This window comes from Phaseolus vulgaris, chromosome 6, assembly GCF_051622355.1.
Source record: "Phaseolus vulgaris cultivar YP4 chromosome 6, ASM5162235v1, whole genome shotgun sequence".
NCBI classification, from domain to species: domain Eukaryota; kingdom Viridiplantae; phylum Streptophyta; class Magnoliopsida; order Fabales; family Fabaceae; genus Phaseolus; species Phaseolus vulgaris.
This window is the reverse complement of record NC_143503.1, coordinates 30,326,416-30,349,703: the sequence shown is the minus strand read 5'-3', so window position 1 is coordinate 30,349,703 and position 23,288 is coordinate 30,326,416. Positions and strand designations below refer to the sequence as shown.

General features: G+C 32.9%; 2 protein-coding genes across 2 annotated transcripts; both read left to right on the top strand.

Annotated features, from left to right (window-relative positions):
* The first annotated feature begins 1,749 nt into the window (after window positions 1-1,749).
* On the top strand, window positions 1,750-16,046 carry CPSF30 (cleavage and polyadenylation specificity factor 30). Its single transcript, XM_068640018.2, has 7 exons — window positions 1,750-2,393; window positions 3,376-3,765; window positions 8,684-8,846; window positions 9,984-10,094; window positions 12,549-12,617; window positions 13,496-13,582; window positions 14,839-16,046. The coding sequence occupies exons 1-7, from the start codon at window positions 2,008-2,010 to the stop codon at window positions 15,724-15,726; spliced, it is 2,094 nt and encodes a 697-aa protein (XP_068496119.1). The 5' UTR covers window positions 1,750-2,007; the 3' UTR covers window positions 15,727-16,046.
* A 1,574-nt stretch (window positions 16,047-17,620) lies between these two features.
* On the top strand, window positions 17,621-19,315 carry LOC137832046 (peroxidase A2). Its single transcript, XM_068640019.2, has 4 exons — window positions 17,621-17,870; window positions 18,038-18,229; window positions 18,456-18,621; window positions 18,744-19,315. The coding sequence occupies exons 1-4, from the start codon at window positions 17,658-17,660 to the stop codon at window positions 19,223-19,225; spliced, it is 1,053 nt and encodes a 350-aa protein (XP_068496120.1). The 5' UTR covers window positions 17,621-17,657; the 3' UTR covers window positions 19,226-19,315.
* The last annotated feature ends 3,973 nt before the right edge of the window (window positions 19,316-23,288 follow it).

The following is a 23,288-nucleotide window of genomic DNA, read 5'->3' as shown; positions in this document are numbered from 1 at the left end:
GGGTCGAACGCTGTACGTTGTAATATATTCATGGGCATGTTCACTATGACAACCCTTCAACGGTTCATTGGAGTCCCAAATGGTTACATTACCTCATTCCAAGGATTCTCCAGGGTATTGAAGGAACAATTATCGACCAACAAAGTAAAATAACATCAATTGGTCGACCTTTTCGATGTAAGACAACGGGAAGGAGAACCCCTCAAAGAATATCTAAACCATTTATGCGCGGTTTTGGTAAGCCTCCAAAACCCAAATGAAAAGATGGTGGTGGATGCGTTCGTGAAAAGACTTTGAGTCAACCCATTTAGTGATTCATTTCTTCGAAACCGAGCGAAGTCTATGGCCGAAGTATGAGAATGAGCTTCAACCCATATTAAGGCAGAGGAGGCGATCCGAAGAAAAAAAAAGCGAATGAACAACAAATGCAAGGAAGATACAAAGACAACGAATGAGATCATCGGATCGAAGACTGATGAAACGACCTCTGGTCGACGATGTGATAATAGATATATTTTGTTTGTGGCCAAGAAAGACAGTGCAAGAAAGGGCCAACCAAAATATGACTTGCCTCGTCTAAAGTTTAACACATCGCATAAGTCACTAATGACAAAAGAAGTTGTTGTTGATAAGTTGCAATTCCTGAAGAAAATTGATTGCACACTGGGAAGTCAAAATGAAGCTTGATGCGAGTCTCAACGAGCCCGCGGTCACGATATTGAGCAATGTTTGACTTTGTCATATCAGCTTGTTGGGTTAGTTAAAAGAGGATATTTAACAAAGTATCTTCAAAATCCTCAAGAGAAGGAACGAGAAGATGAAGGTTAGCCGAAAAGACGTGACCACGGAGCTCCGATCTTAGGAGACTTTCATACTATAACAAGAGGGTTTTTCGGGGGAGGGTCCTCGGCGTCCAACCAAAAATGATATTCTAGGGCAATTTTTTCCTTAGAAATCCATGCGCCCAAGCCTCATTTGATTCCCTCTCTCTATTACACCTGCTGAATTGGGAGATGTTTTTTCTCATGAGAATGATCCTGTGGTGTTACCACTCATCACAATGGGTCGTAATGTACATTGGGTATTGATTGATCAGAGAAGTTTAACTGATGTGATGTTTTGGGATACCTACCACTGACTCCAAATTCTTTTAAACCGGCTTAAGTCATTTGATGGCTGTCTTGTTGGTTTTATGGGAGATCAAGTGGATGTATGAGGTTACGTAGTGTTGCACACAACCTTTTTCAACGGAGAGGTGGATGTGGTCGATTAGAAGACCGATAAAATTTGTTCAGACGTATAACCGATTTAGCAAAATATAGCTCGACATTATTTCAATCAGAAAGTGAATTCATATTCTTTAGTTATTTTCTATAGTTAAGCTAATATTTTTAGAGATTCTTGTTTTGTCCGGTATATGAAATATTACTTGACAAATATATTTGAAATGCGATGTTGTGGATATTTTTAATGGTTTTTATCCATGATAAATAAGTAATTTCAATTTTAGTTGTTATAAAATTTATGGAAAAGAGAGCTAAACAAAAGATGTTACTCAAAAGGAAAGACTCTAAGACAAATATTATTTTATATAATACATACTATACTAATACATTTTATCCTAAGTTTTCACTGATTTAATCTTTGAAGTAATTTTAATACCTCTTATTTCATTGTGATTTTCATTCATCCAAAAATTACACACAAAAATATCATCTCAAAAAACAACTCCAAACTTTGAGAATAGCCATATAAATCAAGACCATTTTTATTCTTATTAAACATAAAACAAAAGAAAAAATATGGTACCCAAGAAAAACCTAAAACAAAAGAAACAAAAACCCAATTTCGCCCTCCAGAATCAGGAACCAGCAAGCTGAGTTTTTCCGTTTCAGTCTCTCCTATTTCTTCCACAACAGTGACAAACTCTTCCGTCGCCTCCGAATGCATCACATTCACACGCCCCTTTCAAATCCCTAATCGCTTCAAATCCACTCTTCAATTCCAATGGAGGATTCCGAGGGAGTCCTCAGCTTCGATTTCGAGGGTGGCCTCGACACCGCTCCCTCCGCCGCCGCCGCTCCCTCCGGCCCGCTCGTCCAGCACGACTCCTCCGCTGCCGCTTCCGCCGTGTCCAACGGTGGTCCTCCAGCCCCAACCCCCTCCGGAACCGAACCCGCGGCCGTCAACGTCCCCGGGCGGCGGAGCTTCCGTCAGACGGTATGCCGGCACTGGTTGCGCAGCCTGTGCATGAAGGGCGACGCGTGTGGGTTTCTGCACCAGTACGACAAGGCGCGGATGCCTGTTTGCCGATTCTTCAGGCTCTATGGAGAGTGTCGAGAACAGGATTGCGTGTATAAACACACGAATGAAGACATCAAGGAGTGTAACATGTAAGTGTATGAGTATATGTACATGTTTGTGTATGTATTGTTCTTTCTTATTTAGGTTGTGAAGACTGGTATTCAATTTTTTAAAGGTTTTTTGTTTTGTTGAGTTTTGGTTGTGTTTGATTGAATATTGTCATATTGTGTGTGAGTTGTTTCTGGTTTGGTTGTGCGTAATGGTGTAAAGGATCTGTGCTCTCAAGTCTATTGGTTTAAGAAAATCTTATGTACGTACTACCAAGTTGCTTGATATATATATAACCGAGGACGTTTGATTAGATGAATTGAGTGATATTTTGTATAGGGTTTTAGACTGGTTGATGGAGACTTGGAAGGCGGTGAATGGGCAAGGTGATCAAATGTTCAGTACTTTTGTTCTTCTTTCTATGATTGAACATTTGAATTATAGTTTCTACTTTGATTTTACATTGCATTCTAGCTGTTGGATTTTTTGGGATGATTGCTTAGCTTTGGCTCGATTTCTTAGCAGAGGGTTGACTAGTAGACCATAATAGTTGGAGGAGTTTGTGACTCGTATCAGGGGTTGAGGGTAGAGAGACGGGTCAGATTCTATGGCGTTGTGATAATCTGTGGTGTATTTCACTGGAGGGAAATGAGTTTTTGCAAATAAGTTTCTACCTTATTTGTTATTGATGGAGCATTACTAATTGCTTCTTCGCATCATTATGATATTTTACACGAAGTTGCCTTCTTTGATGAATATTCAAAGAGTTAGGAGGGATTTACTGGTTTGTTATGCTTGGATTATGTACGCAGTCCTCTATTTTTTTTCTTTCAGTGTTGTCTGGGAGGATATACGCTATACAACTATTATTTCATTTGAGTTTTTACCCCAGTTTCATTTTTTGTCTAAGAAAATGTTTTTCATTCTATGTTTGTTGAGTTCAATTGTTTATTACTTTAACTTCTTTGCATAAGATAAATAAGATTGTATTAGCTTCTAATTTTAAAACTTTTGCATCTGCAGGTACAAGTTGGGATTTTGTCCCAATGGGCCTGATTGCCGATATAGACATGCGAAATCTCCTGGTCCTCCACCTCCTGTTGAAGAGGTCCTTCAGAAGATCCAACATTTATATTCCTACAATTATAACTCATCAAACAAATTTTTCCAACAAAGGGGTTCTAGCTATACCCAACAAGCTGAAAAATCCCAGCTTCCTCAAGGAACTAATTCTACAAATCAAGGGGTGACTGGAAAACCATTACCAGCAGAGTCGGGAAATGCCCAGCCACAACAACAAGTTCAACAGTCTCAGCAGCAGCAGGTCAGCCAGAACCAAATACAAAATGTTGCTAATGGCCAGCCTAATCAAGCCAGTAGAGCTGCTACCCCTTTACCTCAAGGAATATCTAGGTGTGTTCAGGGTCTTGTAGTTTTCAGTCAACCTATGTAAAATATTTTGAGTATGCTTACTGTTACATAAATACTATAAGCAAGGTACATTTTTAAGTGTTTTTTCCGTCTGGGGGTTTATACAATTATTTGCCTTCTGTAGCTAGTTTTTCTTAAACTGCCATTTACTTGGCAGTCAACACATACATTTCATGCTGTATAATATTGGTTGGTTACACATAACGCATATACGTTTTAGTGTATTTATTTTATTTTCTACTTTCTTTTGCCACTTATTGATTTTAAAGTATTTAAACTTAATTGTAAACTGTACAAAGTCCTCATTATAGTTTCTAGTCCATCTTGGAAGTATAATATTCAAACAGGATAAGCATCAAGTTCTTCGCTACTGATTGTTAAAACTTGTCAGGGTTTTTTATTACCTGAAAAAAATGATTGCCATTGACACACAGTATATACAAGGGGAAAGAAACAGAAAGATATACCTGAGAGCAGTGAAGGCCTGTTGAAAGGAGAGAAAAAGAGAAGATGGAAATACAATGAAAGAAGGGAGTGAAAGAGTGGAGAAATTGATTGGGAGAGAGGGTAATGGCAAACAACAGACTGGACAACTGGCAACAGGAATTGGAGATTATAAGAGTAATAATGGTGGGGAAAATGATATAGAGGATAGGCTGGAAAGTGAAGATGGCTTTTGACAATTTTGAGGGTAGGCCTTGGATAGAACAAGGAGTGTGCTCTTGTATTCCTATTTTTTTATTCTAGTTTTCTCTTTTGCTCTACACTTAGAAGATAAAGTAAGAGGCATGACTGAATTTGTGTAATTGGCGAGAGGGCCGGAAAAGACAAATAAGTTGTGGTTAGAGGTAAGTCAAAAGTGTTCCTAAGTAGATGGTCCTGAAGGCCTTTAGCAAGGTAAAATACTAAAAGGGAAAGGTTAGATAAAAGAGATTTGTTACTAGTAATCTAATTAGTAGCCATAGAGTTAAGGACACAAGAACCAATAGATGGAGAATGAAACAAACCAAAACAAGTTATTAGTTTGTACAACAAAATTAGTGGAACTAAAGGCTTGACAAACCTCATATCACAAGAGGGAGTTCGTGTGAATAGTAGGTGGTGGTTGTTGATTGTTGGAAAGTCCACTTAATTGTGGACACCCTTGGCTTTCCCTAAAATGCAGCCTCATGCACCTTCATTTTGATAGGTGAAAGGGTGAATGTGTCCCATATTAGGTAGAGACAAGCCTCAGTGTTATCAAAAAAACGATGATGGCAAATTTTGGTAATAGACTTTCCATTAGCCACCATAACATGACGGTGGCGAATTGGGTTTTGTAGATGGCTCATAAAGGCTATATTGGGCATTGAAGAGTGGCGGTTTGGAGCGACCATGGTAGAAATCGTGAACCTGCACAACGCTCCCCTAGTTAAGGAAGAAGCCTTAGGTCTACGCGACCTGACTCGACCCCACTTGAGGCACTTACAAACTATCTTTTTTTCTCTTATATTTTTATTTTCAGGTCACACATATTGGGTCAACCTGCTAGTGTTCTTTTGGAAAGGGATTAGGCCATGCAACCGACCCAAACCCAAACAACTACAACAGAAAATTAACCTAACGCACCTCAACCACCTCAGTATGAACTACCCCACCCATAGCGTACACACTCCACACTGTTGCAATAGCCTCCTCTGTTCTTATGTAACGTCTTTGTTTGTCCCGCCATTGCCTTCCACATTGCCATTTTTATGTAATTGTTGTCCTGTCGCCATTGTCCCACACTTGTTGTCTAGTTGTGCTTGCTACCACTATCCCGTCACTTAAAGTTCCAATGCAAGTCCTCTTTTATTTTAATTTTCTATTTCCTTTTTGTTTAGTACCATACACCCTCCCTAATTTTTTTTCTCTTCCACTCAATAATTATTCTTTGAATATTTGAAACATTTGATCACCTATTTTCTAACAACTACAATGGCAACTGAACGTGGCAGTTTAAGAACGTCCCACAAAAATTACCTAGGTTGGAAACATTCTCCTCTGATGTATGAATTAAACTTCAACAAAACCATTTGTAATTATTGTGGAAAAATTATGAAAGGAGGAGTTACTATAGCCAAAGAACATATAATGGTAAAGAAGGGCAATGTTGCAAAGTGCAACTAGACCCCAAAAAATGTTAGAGAAGAGCTTTGGAAATTGTTTATAGAAAAAACGGGCCACCTCATCTATATATGTAGTGCGGCTAGTGATAAGAATGAGAGTGAAGATGAACTATATTTTTTCTCAACTAGTAATGATAAGGGGAGAAATAGTGGTGGAAGAAAGGGGTTTATGTTTTGTTGAAATCCAACTGCTACAATGGAGAAGAGAAAAAAAGGAGAAACTAAGGCAAGTTAGTATCAAAGAGGCAGTTAGTCTTGTTGGCTTCACATGTAGCCCTTTTAGTTCCTTGAGCTTGTTGAGACAATTCACAAATAAGAGGGGATTGGTAAGACATGTGCTTACAAGATTTGTTACCTCTTATTTATCACTACAAAGGTTGCCTCAGAAGAAATGAAATTTGACGAAGATGTTCACTTCATATAAATGGGGCAAGTACAATTTGTGTAAGGAAGTTACAAATTTTTTTCTTATGCTTTTGTTTTAGAATCATCTAGTTTTTACTCTCAAAGTCATGACTCATTTTGTTCACGTATTTTGTCTTGTGGAAGTCACTATAAGCTATATATATGAAGTAATGGGAAAAACCAAGAAAACAAAAATGAAGTCTTTTAATAACAATGAAAGTAAATATAAGGATGTATTTACAATCATTGATGATAGATGAGCATGCCAACTTTATGGCCCCTGGCATGTGATATAAACCGACAGATAACTAAGGACACAACAAACACTTCCCAAAAGGGTCAGTCATCTCAAGATACAAAGCCAGATCCCATCAAGCCTCGAGAAAGAATCAACAAAAGAAGAAGAAGCTATAAACCAGAATATCAGAAGTTCTTTATAAGAGTGGAAGTGGACTCTTTGGTGATGACTTTGCCAAAGAATTAAGGAAGATCACAACCCCATGTGAGACACTTAAACACTTCTAAATTGGGTCAAGTTTACATTTTAAGTCACTTTGGTTATAGTTCAATGGTGAAAGAATTATGGTCACACCACTCAACTTGCAAAAGTTAGCAGTCAAGATTTTAAGCTTGATATCTAGCTCACTGGGATGTGAGTGCAATTTTAGTGTATTTGAAAGCAAGTAATAATTATTTTTCATGATTTGATTTATTTCATTATTGATTTTTTTTGTAGAAAGTAGGAAGAAATTAATTAACATTTTACTTATTCATGATGCAAATTCATTAAAAAAAGAGGAATAGACTTGGCCACAAAAAGTTGCATGATTTGGTTTGCATAAAGTTTAACCAACAACTAGCTCAAAGATACAATATTAGGGATGACATAGACCCTATTATATTGAATGACATTGGTGATGCAATGAGTGGTTAGTGGGGCAAGTGGCTTATGATAATGATAATGAAGATGGGGATATGAGTTGGTTTTTTATGATGATCCTTCTCTTAATTGGGAAGGTATTTATGAAGCCTCAGGTAGTTAGAGAGCCAAGAATTTATACAAGGAGAAAAACAAACAATAAAAGAAAGCAATCACCAAGTGGTGGTATTTTTATTGGATCTTATCTTTGCTTCTAAGAAAAGTCCTGGTGAAACTTCAGCCCCAATAGGAGGGAGGGACAAAGAGAAGATTCAACGGGTTGAGAATGAAATGCAATTTGATAGCTTTGATTTTAAGTTTGAATAATTTCTAAACTTTGACAAGAGCTTCTTTGAAAGAGAAGAGAAGGAGGGGTATGCCCTTTGGTATTAAAGCCTATCTTAGATCCATTGTTGAGCCACCTTCATTGCCATAATCTAAAACCTTCAAAGCCATAATCTAAGTTGGTAGCTTAGAGTGTGGTAAGGAGTGTTGGAATGTCGACTTAATTGTAATTAACCCTAAGCTGCCTTAAATGCGATTACTGGTAGGACGCCTTAGTTGCAACCTCTTGGAGGGCTGTCGTAATTGTGACCTCAAGGGTGTTGTTTAGTTCCTTATCAATTAAAAGTATAGCATAAATAGAGCGTACAAAGCTTAGGCATAATCATCATTTTACATGCCAATTTTGTGTAATTGAATTAGGTCCTTAGTCCAAATTCTAAGATTACTTATTTACATTATTTTGGTCATATTATTAATATAGGATCTCCAACACACTCCTCACACGTTGAGGACTAGACAATGCAAGTGTAAAGTTTGACATCTATAAATGGTTCGATAATGGGTGATCCAATAGGCCCAACAACAACTACTAGGATCTCATCTCCAACACTTTTCTCATGTTGAGTCTGAACATCCAACACTCTTTACTTGTTTCAGCAATCTTTAGGGTGGTTTGCTGTTTCTACTGTTGGTTTTCTGTTTACAGATTTTTTTTTCTGTTGTAAGGAGCTTTACTTCATTCCTTATAGTTGAATACTGTCCTGATTTCTAGTCGTGACATTGAAGGAGAGAAGCAAGTTTTTTTTTTTTATATATAAATGGTTTGACATTAAAAGGTCAGAGATCTCTGTTTTCTTAACTTGTTATTGTGTTGTCTCTGATATTCAAGTAAAGTTATGGTATTGATCCTCTTGTAGAGTCTAAACTAGCACTACCTGATGGATGATTTTAATCAAGCGCCAATTACTGAAATGAGATTATTACATTATGATGTACTGGTTTGGAAGTTAAAAATGGATAAGTTTCATGAGGGGTTCACCACCTTCAAATTGAATATTTAAACCTATGAAGTATTGCTTTAGTTGAATCAACATGCTCTCTGTAGTGCGAATTGCTCTAATATACTTTCCCACCAAAACCTTAGGTATTTTATTGTTAAAAGTTGCAATCGTGAAAATTTGGAGTTATCTGTACAACAAGGAGTATGGGCAACCCAAAGGAGCAATGAATCCAAACTGAATGAAGCATTTGACTCTGTGGAAAATGTGATATTGATTTTCTCAGTCAACCGTACTAGACATTTCCAGGTATGTTTTGTATTAATCCTACCACTTGGCTAGGTTTGTTAAACTTTATGCATTTAGGCCATGATCTATTTTTTAGCCAATTTAACTGGAAATTAACATATTCAGCTTACAGGCTTACTATAGGCTTAATTCTTGACTAAGAAATAACTTATCAATTTTTGTAAAATGTTCAAATAATGTGAGAATATTTCATATTTAGTATGGTGATTACGCCATACTATCTTTCTGGCACCTATGTTTTAAATCTTCAACACGGCCTCTTCATATAAGTACTTCCATGATACTGTTGGTGACATTGGTACTTCTTTTTAATTAATAGAAACCTCAAAAGTCGGATGTTTCATCACAGACTGTATAATTTTGCATATCATGCTCTGCTTTTGGCCTTTTTATCTCTTAAATTTTCAATGGCATATCAAGTTCTCTACTCTATCGTGTGCATTGTATAAAAAGTATTATTTTTTTATTGGATAACTTTTAGAAGTAGATCAAAGACTGATTTTAGAAGCTGCTATCACTTCTAATATTTTCTATATAAATTGCCAGTATTTTATTTAGCTGACAAACCAACAATAAAAATCACATCTCTTTCTCTATTGAACAATTATCTGTTTTAGTAGTTTCTTTTGACATTTAATCAACCACGATCTTTGTCTAGCATGTTTTTTCTTATTTATCTATGTATTATTTGTTTCTTGAAACTTCTCATGACAGTTCCATATCAGAATCCAAATAACCTGTAAAACTGTCATTTAAATACCCGAGATAAGTTAATCACAATGGTTTAGTTGGAGAAATTGAGAGATAATTGATAATCTTTCTTTGATTTTGTTGTTATGCTTAAATTTGCTAATTTAGGCATGATGAAATGCATTAACCCAACTAGTTTTATATTATTGATTGCTTGTTAATTGGTCTTTTACTGATGATTTAATTCAACAAGAGGAATAGTCTTTTAATTATAATTTTCTAATATGCATTATGTTTACCTAGTTGATTACTTAATCCACTATGATCATCAAATGCTTCCTGTCATCCCTTAACAATTTTCATTTATAAAATGAAAAAGAACCCTTAGATAGCTTTTCCGTGGCTGTGGCCAATTTCCTGAACCTGAAGTTATGTATGTTTTGGCAGGGTTGTGCAAAGATGACATCTAGAATTGGCGGTTCTGTTGCTGGGGGTAACTGGAAATATGCTCATGGAACTGCACATTATGGGCGAAACTTCTCGGTTAAATGGTTGAAGGTATAAAAACTCCTTCAACAAATTCCATGTGTTAATTTTTTCGAGGATATCAATAGTCTTGGGTGAAATCACCATAATCATACTTAAATAAGGCCATTGCTAAAGGGAAATTCAAATTTCAAATTGCTGTTCTGGGGATGTTTTAAAATTTTACATTGTCTTTTTAGTCGCAATAGATTCTAAACAGATTTCCAAAAATCAAACCAAATTAAGTAAAATGGGAAATTACTATTTTTATCAAACAGATGAAATAGGATGCACAGTGATGCTTTGACAGTTAACAAATGAGAGAAGAAGATTTGATAAGGTTGAATGAGGGATGTCCAAGACTTCTAAGATGAAGCCATACTTGGGAATTTGCCATTGTTTTATGTTTTTTATTTTACTTGCTAACTTATGATCTTTATATTGTTTTGGTCCTTGGATTCCAATATACACAAACCACTTTGCTCCTTAGCAATTAAAATCATCTTCCTTGTGGCAAGGTTCTGAAATACACAATAAGAAGAGAAAAAGGTTGTTGAACAGTTCAAAGCTTTTGTAAGTTTCTTATAGAAATGAGACTATTGGTCAGTTGTGGGACATATAAAACGTCTTTTAATATAATAGATGATTCTAAAGTTATATTTCTCGATTCGAACATAGGTACACTATCATTATTTGCAACTCTAATGAGTTGTTATCTAGTCATTTTGATATATGAATTGGGGAGCACAGGAAATAGAATCATGTGATTAGTTGCTTCTAAATCAATAATCTATATAGCCTAAGAGATAGGAACAATAATATTGAATATACTCTTACCTTTCATGGTCAAAGTATACGATTTAGAGGACTTAGTCATACCATTCTGGCCCACCAAACCTCAATAGCAATTGCAAACAATGGTGACCACAATTAACGTGGTGGCAGAAAAAGTGCTCCCAAGATTGGAGCTCGGATACCAACTTGAATCATGTGAGGAAATAAAGAATTATTTTATTGATGATAATTAAATCAATTACATTTTCATCATTTCTTATTTGTAATAATCAAATTCTTCAAAATAAGAAAATAAAAATATATTAAAATAAATAGGAAGATTTTGAAGATATTTTTTTTCTAATCAGTATGGAGATACTGAGATATTTTTATCCTAATAATCCGATATTTAAAACAATAGTTTTAGAATCTTAAAATCCTTATTGATCATCACCTATAAAATCATGGTCATTTAGATAAGCACCAAGGTAGTATATTTATTTGATGAGAAGCATATAGCATCCAGGGAAAACAAAATGGTTTGCCTTGCAATGGATCATTTTAAGTTGCTGGATGACTGTGCCGAGCCAACCAAACATAGAGGTGATTGTTTCAACCTATATAAGGATTTATGCTATTTTCATATTGGACCTACTCTTCCTGATGGACAAACCTATGAAATTATTTTCATGCTAAGCACCGCTGTAATGTTCTCCATATAAAACTTGACCTTTGAGGGAGTTGTGGACTTCTAACTTGGTTTGCCTTGTTGGAACCTTCAATAGTTTCGAGAATGTGTTGGAAACTAGAAGGATGTTCAACTTTATCTGTCAGAAGAATTAAAATTCCTTAGTAACCTACTTAATAGTTTGATGGAATTACTGAATTAATGTCATGTAATGTATCTCATTGTCATGACAGTCAAACAGTTAATTTATACCTGATTTATGATTTCTTAACACTGATATTCAGCATCTGATTTTCGAAGATATTTTTCTTGTCATTTCCATATTAATTGTCTTCTAGTGTGCTCCTATCCATGAATTAAAAGTTACATTAGTTTAAACATTCGTATAAAAACAAGTTTCTGAAGATGCTAATGGCTATCACAGAATTGAAGAAGCTTCCATTTGAGAATCTGCTTCAGTTATTTGACATCTTGCACCCACAATTTTCATATTCTAACCAGCAGATGCTGCAATTTAATTATCATAATTTCAAGTTTCTTCCCCCCCATTCATCTTCGGAACATTCAAACCTCTATCAAATTCGGCATACAATTCATTCTCTAACCACAAATTGATCATCCATTACCATTGTTGTCTGTGGTTATTATTGAGCATAAGTTAAGATATTTTGTTTGAGATTTTAGGATTGCTCAGTTGCACAGTTGAGAAATAGCCTTTCACCCAAAATGAAGAAAAAGAAGTTTGTTGTTATTTTTGAGGAATTCATCTTTTGTGTTTATTTTTCATGGGTTGAAAGAAAAAGAGTAAAAAAGAAACAATTGTCCAATAACTTGCTGTGAGTCGTTTGACTCACCAACATATAGTTTTCTTTTTCATTGTTTACTAGAGTTGCCTTTGCTAATGGTTGTGTCTGAGCTTCAGCTACTGGGAGAAATTTGTGCATGAACTAGTATTGGAAATTGCATTATGATATATGGTAATTTTCTCTACATTAACTCTGTCTAATTATGTTTCTTATTTGCAGTTATGTGAACTGTCTTTCCACAAAACTCGCCATTTAAGGAATCCATACAATGAGAACTTACCAGTGAAGGTATTATCTTTCCCATTTTTATGATTTAATTTGAAGCTTGATGATAGTTGTTTTCTTTCTTTACTCTTGTCTTGGTATGAAATCTTCTAGTGGTTCTTATATAGAAAATAGTTGTGTTTTGAAACTTTCTTCTTGCCAAGAATTGGACCCATCTGACTTTCGATGTGATCCTTATGAAAATGTTAATTGGTCTACCTCTCTCTTACCCTATACTTTGAATTTTATCTTTTCTTGTTTAACTTTTAATCTTTTGCTAACTTGGTTCCTTTAGTAACCATTTCTGCATCACCGCTTATTAGGGAATAGGTCTACCAAGCATAATATATAATAGGTGTAGGTGTCATGTCACTTTTGACCATTTGATATGATATCATTATTAACTGCTTGACATTTAACAAATGAATGTTGATTTACTTGGCTACAGCTGCCAGTCAGCTACATCAACCAGCTTCCTAATGATGAGACTGTCTGTTTCTTGTTACACACCGGATGCATGCTGATTGTGGAAACTAAAATTGGCTATTAATCTTTAGGTTAAATCTTTATAGGGCCATAACACAAAGTGATAAGACCAAGAACAGACCATTTTTGGCATGTCCTGAAATTTATGGCAGCTGAAATCTAATTGAAGTTTTATTTTAGTGTAGATGTTTCATGTTCTGTATTGTGAAAGTCGGATACATTTTTAAATCATTGAGCCATGTGTGACCATATACTTCAGCACTATATATGTATCGGTTGTTTTCCTTGTTCCTTGTTATGTTTATTTGCCAAATTATACCTCCAATTCACTTTATGAGCTTTCACTTAACAAATTAATCTTGCGGGGAAGTTTGTTCATGACTAGTATTTAATATTCTCTGTGTATGCAATTGCAGATAAGTAGAGATTGTCAGGAGCTGGAGCCTTCAATTGGAGAGCAACTGGCATCGTTGCTTTATCTTGAGCCGGATGGTGAACTTATGGTATATTCTCCTATGAGTCATAATTTTTTTTGTGTGAATAGAAACCAATAGGTAATAATCGTGATGTACTAATGGGAGAAAGGCAAAATGGTCTGGATGTTACAATGAGAAACTGAGTATCTTTGGATTGGTATGATATTTGTTTTACCTGATATAAAATGGGACATTTTTGCTAATAAGAAATTTTCAGACATGATTATAGGCTGGTATATCAACAATCTTATGTAGTTAAACACAGTTCAAACTTAAAAGATGCTACGATAGTCACATTTTTTCCAAGCTGTCAACCTTTGATAGTGTGTGCACACGTGTGTGAGAGAGAGGGGGGTGGAGTTAAGGGCATAATGATTAGTGTGTGACCTTTGGAATTCAGAAATCTATGGTGGACAAACTTTTTATAAGGAAATTTAGAAAAAGAGGACTTTGAGCCTAATTTTTTATGCTAGTTCTTATCCTGAATCTCCTTAATGATTAGCTAATCTCTCAAGAGATATTGGTCAACACTCAAGTTGAAATACTAATCTTAATTAGAAGTGTCATGGCAACGTTTTGTAGCATAACATTATAGTGGGAGGCTTTTATAAGTTTTTGTGGATCAATATTCTCTTCTATAATTCTCGGGGTTGAAATTTTTAACGATTAGATAGAAATTAGGTAAAGGGTAAAGATAGAGTAAAAAATTAGACTAAATAATTAATAGGTTAAGTTACATTTTAGGTTTTCGTAGTCTTCCGAATCTTTATTACAAGTACATATAATTATAATGATTTCGACTGTATGCATATACTAAAAATAGTTCTCAAAATAGATTCTCACTAGCTGAATGCTATGTTAGAACTTCATTAATCATTTTAGAGATTCATGATCCGCAGGATCTGCTTCAAACTTAATTATAACATAGGGTCTTATTTAAAATTTTTTAAAGTCCCTGTTCCATCATGCATATTTTTTGCTAGATTATATTAATGCCATCGGCTGAGCATTTTCAAAACTCGTGCAACCATCTTCAAGTATCTCATGTTTGACATTTTACTAGCACTCTTGTCTGGAGCTCCATTTTGGGGTTTGGGGAATCAGCCGTGTTCAAATTTGTTAAAATCAACTGCTCAGATTTTGCAATATTTTATCATTTACTATGCATTACATATCAATCAATGGTAAGCTATTTTAGTGGATGGATGCGCGAAACATATACTGCAGTTTTTAACTGAGGTGTTTTAAGAATTGGATTAATCTCAGCTCTCTTGTATTTACAGGCCGTTTCAGTTGCAGCCGAGTCAAAACGGGAAGAAGAGAAAGCAAAGGGAGTGAATCCAGATAATGGTGGAGAAAATCCAGATATTGTTCCATTTGAAGACAATGAAGAAGAGGAAGAGGAAGAAAGTGATGAAGAGGATGAGAGCTTTGGTCATGGTGTAGGGCCAGCTGGTCAAGGCAGGGGTAGGGGCAGAGGTATGATGTGGCCACCTCATATGCCTCTTCCACGTGGAGCCCGACCCATGCCTGGAATGCAGGGCTTTAACCCTGTAATGATGGGTGATGGGTTGTCCTATGGGCCCGTTGCACCTGACGGTTTTGGTATGCCAGATCTTTTTAGTGTGGGGCCCCGTGCTTTTGCACCATACGGTCCCAGATTCTCTGGTGATTTTGGAGGTCCCCCAGCAGCCATGATGTTTCGTGGGCGACCTTCTCAGCCTGGGATGTTTCCAGGTGGTGGCTTTGGGATGATGATGAATCCTGGACGTGGTCCCTTTATGGGGGGGATGGGGGTTGCAGGGGCAAATCCACCAAGAGGTGGTAGGCCGGTTAATATGCCTCCAATGTTTCCACCACCTCCACCCCTACCTCAGAACACAAACCGTCTTGCCAAAAGAGATCAAAGAACTACTGATAGAAATGATAGGTATGGCTCCGGATCAGAGCAGGGTAAGAGTCAAGACATGCTCAGTCAAAGTGGTGCACCTGATGATGATATGCAGTATCAGCAAGGTTACAAAGCGAACCAGGATGATCATCCTGCTGTGAACAACTTCCGGAATGATGACAGTGAAAGTGAGGATGAAGCACCTAGAAGGTCAAGACATGGAGAGGGGAAAAAGAAAAGGCGAGGCCCAGAAGATGTTAATACAAACTATAATCATTAGCTCGCTTATGCTTTCACCAAGCACTACATATTGATGATCCACTAACCAGGATGCCAGTTTCATTTGTTTGATAGATTGCTTTGTATGAGTTTTTTTCCCCACTCTTTAAGAGACCCGGGGACTGAGTTGTTTCACAGAATATTTGAAATTCTGTTCACTGATCATATAATTTTTACATATGGTTCATTGGATATTTAGTATTAAATGTATAAGAACCAAGATGGTACTTTAGTATGCTTGGTGAATGTACACCTACATGTATTTGTAAAGGGATCGTATCATTCGAGTTCTCAATGAAAATGGTGGGATGATTTATACCATACCAGTTACGGAGCACTTCGTTTGTGGCACTGGGTCACTGGTTAAAATTAATTGTCGGTGGCTAATAGCTTACCAAGCAACAAAAAAAAAAGCTATATGCATAGATAGAAAATTCTTTTAAATGATAGTAGAGTGTAATTTATGGCTGATATTTCCTTTTTGAGGTCGTATAAACCTTAGAGATGACTCTTATGGATGTCATATTGAGATTGAGAATCTTAAACGATTAATAAATTTAATTAATGATTAAAATTAATTAATGTTCTTATCAATATGTATTGTGATGATAAGACGAGATTAACCTAAAGTTGTGATAATCTCAAATTCAATAATATGAAGAGGATTCCTACTCCTCACTTCTATAAATAGGTATATGGTGAAATGTAGGATTTCTATCATATTTATTATTTCAATATTTTTAAATATTAACTTAAAGCGATGAAAATCTTGTTGCAAGTATTTGTTCCATTCTGAATGAGATCACATAATTGATAAGTGATCAAGATCTAGAATTCTAACACTATTAAATTAAAGGAAAAGACATTTTTTTCCAATCTATATATAAGAACATAAAAATTAAGAAATAAATAAAGAAAATAGTATATATTAGAATTAAAGTGTCATTCCAAAGAAAGAAATATATGCATAACAATATTGGATTTATTTGGCGCTTAGAATACCAAAAATTATTATAGTATATGTATATCAAAAGTGTAAACAATAATTTTTAAAAAGTGAGAACAGAGATTAACTTTATTATGTATATAAAAAGTGAAAACAATAATTTTTTACTACCATTACACCCATTCAAATAATTATTTCCACCGTATCCTATTATTTTTTATGGTTACTTTTTCTTTACTATCACTAGAGATTCACTATCATAAGCATTGTTACTCTAAATAATTGTTTCCATTATTGACATTGGTATCACTAACACTAAACTATTACTTATATGTATGTTTTGTTCATGGTACATGCACCCACCTACCTGTCTTCTATTCCTCCATTTATCTACCACTTTCATTACAACTACATTGGATCAATTCATTATTAAATAAATTTAGTAAGTAGTTTTTACACAATCCCCATTTATTCTGAAGCAACAAAAATAATGAACTCTTATATCTTTTTTCCTTGTTGATCGTTCCTAAACTTGATACAATATCTTAGCAAGTACATATATCTAATTTTAAAACTTTTGTTTTTGTGTTAAAAAACAGTAACATTTCTTGATTTTGTTGAATGACGATCTCCTTGAGAAAATAATAGGTGATTCGTTATCATAGCTATGATGTATAGATTAATCTAAGATAATTTTAAACTATCTAATAATTTTGATATTGTCATGCACATCATTTCGTACAAGATATAGACGTCATATTAACTTTGTCACTCTACTTTCTGAGAATTTTCCTTTCGAAAAGGAGTAATAGAAACATGTTTGATGTCGTGAAAATTTTAACAAAATATTTCAGCTGGTCCTACAATTATTCAATATTGAATCCATTCATGTGGTGATACAAAGAAATGCACCAAATTCATCTCTATAAATAGAGGATGGAGATGATATCTGAGTATAAAGTAAGTCAGAATTGAAGAACAGTGAAATGGGTTGTATGCGTATGGTTGTAGTAGCAGTAGCAGTGTTGTGTACATTAGGGTTTCCAGTGTCATGTGCAGATTTGAGTACTACTTACTATGACATAACATGCCCTCTGCTATATTCTATTGTGTATGGAGTCATCAATAACGCTTACCTCACTGATCCCCTCATTGGTGCCAGCCTCATCAGACTTCATTTCCATGATTGCTTTGTTCAGGTTCCTACTTGTTCACTAGACTAAACCTTATGCATGCAAAACTGAAGGGAAAGTGCTGTATACTTATATGTCATCTTAAACTATATAACTTCTTTTAAGAGGCAAGTAAATGACATGCAAAACTTACGATGATTAAGTTTGAAGTAGGTTGTTGATGTTTGTAACAGGGTTGCGATGCATCAGTTTTGCTGAAAAACTCTGCTACCATAGAGAGTGAACAAGATGCCATTCCAAATATCAATTCAATAAGGGGTTTGGATGTGGTGAATAACATCAAAACAGCAGTAGAAAATAGTTGTCCAGAAACAGTTTCTTGTGCTGATATTTTGGCTATTGCAGCTGAAGTAGGTTCTGTTCTGGTAAGTTTTAACTCCCAACTAACACTCTTATTCCAAAAAACTCTACAAAATTGTTTAAATAAGTTATCTGTCTTAGTTTTATTGATCTTATAATGTTACAAAGATTTAAATTTTATACAAAGTTTATTATAATATTTTAAATATATCTTCCAGGCACAAACTGTTTGTTAGCAAAATGTATCTGCCAGGTTTTCACTTAAATTGTTTCAATTTTTGTATTTCACAGGGAGGAGGTCCATCATGGTCAGTTCTATTAGGAAGAAGGGATAGCTTAACAGCAAACAGAAGCCTTGCTAATCTAAACCTTCCAGCACCAAGCTCCACACTGGATCAACTTCAACAATCCTTTGCTGTTCAAGGTCTCAACACCACTGATTTAGTTGCACTCTCAGGTATACTCAATCAAATTCATATTTTCTCACAGAACTTGTATTCAAAACTTAGTTTAATTTCAAAAATTAGTTCACAAAGTCACCATAACTAGGTTATTTATCAAGCATTAAAGTATGAACAGGTGCACATACGTTTGGACGAGCTCACTGCAGCTTGTTCAGCAACAGATTACACAATTTCAACGACACTGAAAGTCCTGATCCAACTCTGAACAGCACTTACTTGGCAACATTGAGTGAGATATGCCCCCTAGATGCTACTGAGGACAACCTCGCCAATTTGGATCTGACCACACCTGATAAGTTCGATAACAAATACTACTCCAATCTCCAGAACCATAATGGCCTACTTCAGAGCGACAAAGAACTCTTCTCCACTTCTGGTGCTGACACCATTCACCTTGTGAATAGCTTCAGCAGTGACCAAAGTGTTTTCTTTGACAACTTTGCAGTGTCAATGACAAAGATGGGAAGTATTTCAGTGCTGACAGGGGATGAAGGAGAAATTCGGTTGCAGTGTAATTTGGTGAATGAAGATTCATCTGGATTAGTTGGTGTGGCATCCAAGGATCGAAAAGAGAAGGTGGTGGCAAAATCCAAATAATGATTAAGTTGATGGGAATGTGCTGTAAAGGCAAAAAGTTGTAAATATATTGAAATAAACCAAAGGATAGTGTGCATGCCAAAGCTATTTTCTGATGTATCTTCTGCTATATTATTATGTATCTACTTTGATGCTGATAATAAATAAATAAAATAAAATAAAAAATTATCTGTAAACTCGTTGTCTTAATTTAGTTTATTCTACGTAACATATATGCACGTGATAGAAAGTGCCTACAATTAGGCATGATTTGAAAGTGATGTTGGATAAATCATAATAATAGAAATGATTCATTATTTTAAACCTAACTCAATCCTATAAAACTAGTTCATATCCCATAAAATTAGTTCATGGATTAAAATTTGCACCCACTTATATAAATAATGATTAATGGACATTCCCTGCTTTTTTGGTGGTGTTCATTGAGATAAGCTTTGATGGAAAAAGAAAAAAAAACTAATCGGTTAACAACTTTGTATAATCGATATTTGTGACTTTTCAAGAAATAAGCTCTTATCCTTATTTATATATATATATATATATAATTGATTAGAAGCGATTTTTAGAAGGATATTCAGTTTCTTAATACATAATCGATTATCACTATTTTTTTTTTTTAAGTTCCTTTGTTATTATTGTGGTTTGTATTGCATAGAAGATCAAAATTCAAATAATGATACAAATGATTTTTTTGTTGTAAGAGAATAGGTTATGCAAAATTTATAAATTTTGAAATTGGGTTATCATTTTGATTTCAATTTTTTTAAAAGTAATAATTATTTTCTTAATTTTATTTTTTCAATAAATTAATTATTTGTAAATATATAAAATAAATAATTTATGTTGTTAATTCAAATTTTATAATATTTTGTAAAAATAGTAGTTTTATTTTAAAAGTATGTTTAAATATTGAATTAATTTTAAAATATATTAGCTTAATTATTATTATATATAAAATATAATCAATTATATTATATATAATATATGTTACAAACCTAAATATAATCAATTATATAATATAATTTAATATAATAAAAATAAAATAATATTAAAAAATTAAGTATTAGATAAGTTTAGTAATAAAAATATTTAACAATATTTTTAATAAAAAAAATATAATTATAATATAGAAAAAATAAAAATAGTTATTTATAATAAAAAATAAATTTATATAATAATAATATTAATTATAAAATATAAAAATTACTATTAAATTTAATATAAAAGTACTTTTTAATTAAATTTTTATAATTATAAATATTTAAATATGATTTTATATAACAATTTTACTTTTATCTACAATGTAAAATAATTTGTATTTTTTCTTACTAAGACATTCAATCGAAGTGGAAATCATATTGTAATCCAGGTGACATTCAATATTTGCAATATCAATATCCATACATGCGGACTTAAGCAAGAATCACAAGAAAATAAAATAAAATATTTTAACGAAAGTTATATAGTGAATGTTAATAAAATTTTAGTAATAGATTTAATTAATGGAAGTTATTTTAATCTTCATTAAATTTTAAAAGTTTATTCTAAATAATGGAATTTTTTTTAACATTCATTAAGTTTATTCTAACCTTAATAAAATAAAAATAAGTTTTTTAACCTTGTTAAATTTTAAAGTTTATTTTAAAGAAGATTTTTTTTATCCTTTTGTTAAATTATAAAGATTTATTGTGGAACCTCATCAAAATAATTTACTTTTTTTTTTCAAACCTTCATAAATAAATATAATTAACTAATTTAATAAACAAATAATTAAAAAATATATTTAATATTTTTTAATTTTCCCTCTTTTTTGTTAATTAATATATATATATATATATATAATTTCGTGGTAATGGAGTGAAAATAATTTCTAGGTGTGAACATTGGAAATCTGTGAGAATCTATTGAGTTGTTCAAAAAGTAATTTGGAAATTTGTGAGAATCTGAATGTTCAAATATCAATCTGAAACGTTTTTCTTCACACCCTATCAATTATAACCTGCACCCTATTATTTTTTCAAAATTTCAAAATTACCCATATTCCGGATTTGAAAATACAGAATAATAAATATAATTTAAAAATAAATAAATAAATACATTCTAGACAAAAAAAATCCAGAATTCAAAATTAAAAACACATTTTGGATAAAAATTTCTGGAAATAAAAAATGAGTTTCGGAAACCTTAGATAAAAGGTTTCATTCAAAAGTAATTTTTATTTACATTTTTTTTTTCCTTTATGTAAGGTTATTTTTGTCATTTTCAAAAGCAGATTGGGTGCTACCAAATTTAGAATATAAATAATTGGTAGTTAAAACCTTGATAGCTAAATATATATCAACTTAGAAACTATTTAACAATAATAGAAACTAAATTAGAAATCAATATTTTTTAGTCTCTAAAATGGTCTCTAATTTAATTACTATAGTAACTAATTATTTTTTGTCTATAATATTGATTTCTAAATGATGATTTTCTTGTAGTGTTAAAAATGAAGTCTATTATGATGATAACTAAAAAAGAAAATGATAATTTTGACAACTTTTTTCATATACAATCAATTAATAGTTTTTTTGCCAGTAAAAAAAAATTAATAGTTCTTTTATAATAATAATGATAATAATAATATTATTTCAATTAAATACTTGTATGTTATTAATAAACAATTATCAAAATATCATTTTGATAATATTAATTATTAATATGTCATTAGTCAACACGAAACAAGCAAATATCTAATCAATTGAAGGTTATCACCAAGTACTCCAAAGTCATACAGATAGTTAATGGACAACCATTTGACTTTTGTAACCTTATGCTAATGATGGAGTAAAAATGAGCAAACTAATGTGTAGAACCTTATTATAATAACATATAATATAGCATTTTTAGTTGTACTTTTCTGAATTTATTGTAGTAAAGAAGTGGTTGAAAAACATTTTATTTTTTAGATTTATATTTCTATTACATGTTTATATTGTAGGTTTCTCATCAAGAAAGGTGCAACTAGTAAATATAATATAATATATGTGATAGTTGAAGAATATAATATAATGTAGAAATGATTTTTGTCTTATTTTGTAAGCAATGTTAGGTTTTCATTTGTATTACTTCATAGTAGTATTTGTCTTTTATTAATTCCTTATAATTTTTTAACTCATTTTGTATTTGTGTCTAATTGATATATTTTTGTATAAATTGTAATTTAGTTATATATATGTATATTAATGAATGTTATATCCATTTATTTATTTTATTTATTGAAAAATAATTTAACAAACATAGATAAATAAATAAATACAATATATGTAAATAATTGTGGTTGAAAAAACACATGAATTCATAAATAATAAATGAATGAAAAAACAAATGTTCATATCTAAAACCTATTGTCTTTTATGAATTTTTTGAAACATATGGTAATTTGCAGAGGTTCTGAAACATATGGTATTTTACGAATGTTTTGAAACCTATTGTAATTTGCGGAGGTTCTGAAACTTATGGTAATTTACAGAGGTTTTGAAACTTATGGTAATTTAGAGAAGTTCTGAAACCTATGATATTTTACGAATGTTCTAAAACCTATGGTAATTTACGGAGGTTATGAAACTTATGGTATTTTACGGAGGTTTTGAAACCTGTGATATTTTACGAAGGTTCTGAAACCTATGATATTTTACGGAGGTTTTGAAAATCATAATATTTTACGAAAGTTCTTAAACTCGTGGTATTTAACAGGGACTTTGAAAGACTTTTCCTAAGATTCAAAAAAACCTTCGTAAACATGTTCCCCAAGGATGGTATAGCGAGGTAAAACTGCAATTCTAAATAAATGACTTAATGGAAGTTTTAACCCTTGATAATATAAAAATAAACCCCCATTAAAACCATTTTTTCTTATAGTTTTTCTTATAGTGAATTGATGACTAAATATGAACTTGATGACTTTCACATTATTATTTTTGAAAAGTCCTAAGATTCATTTGTCATCTATAACCAAACAAGATGTATCTACAATGTACCTCCCATCAAAAATTCAAATTTTTAAGTTCATCAAAGATTT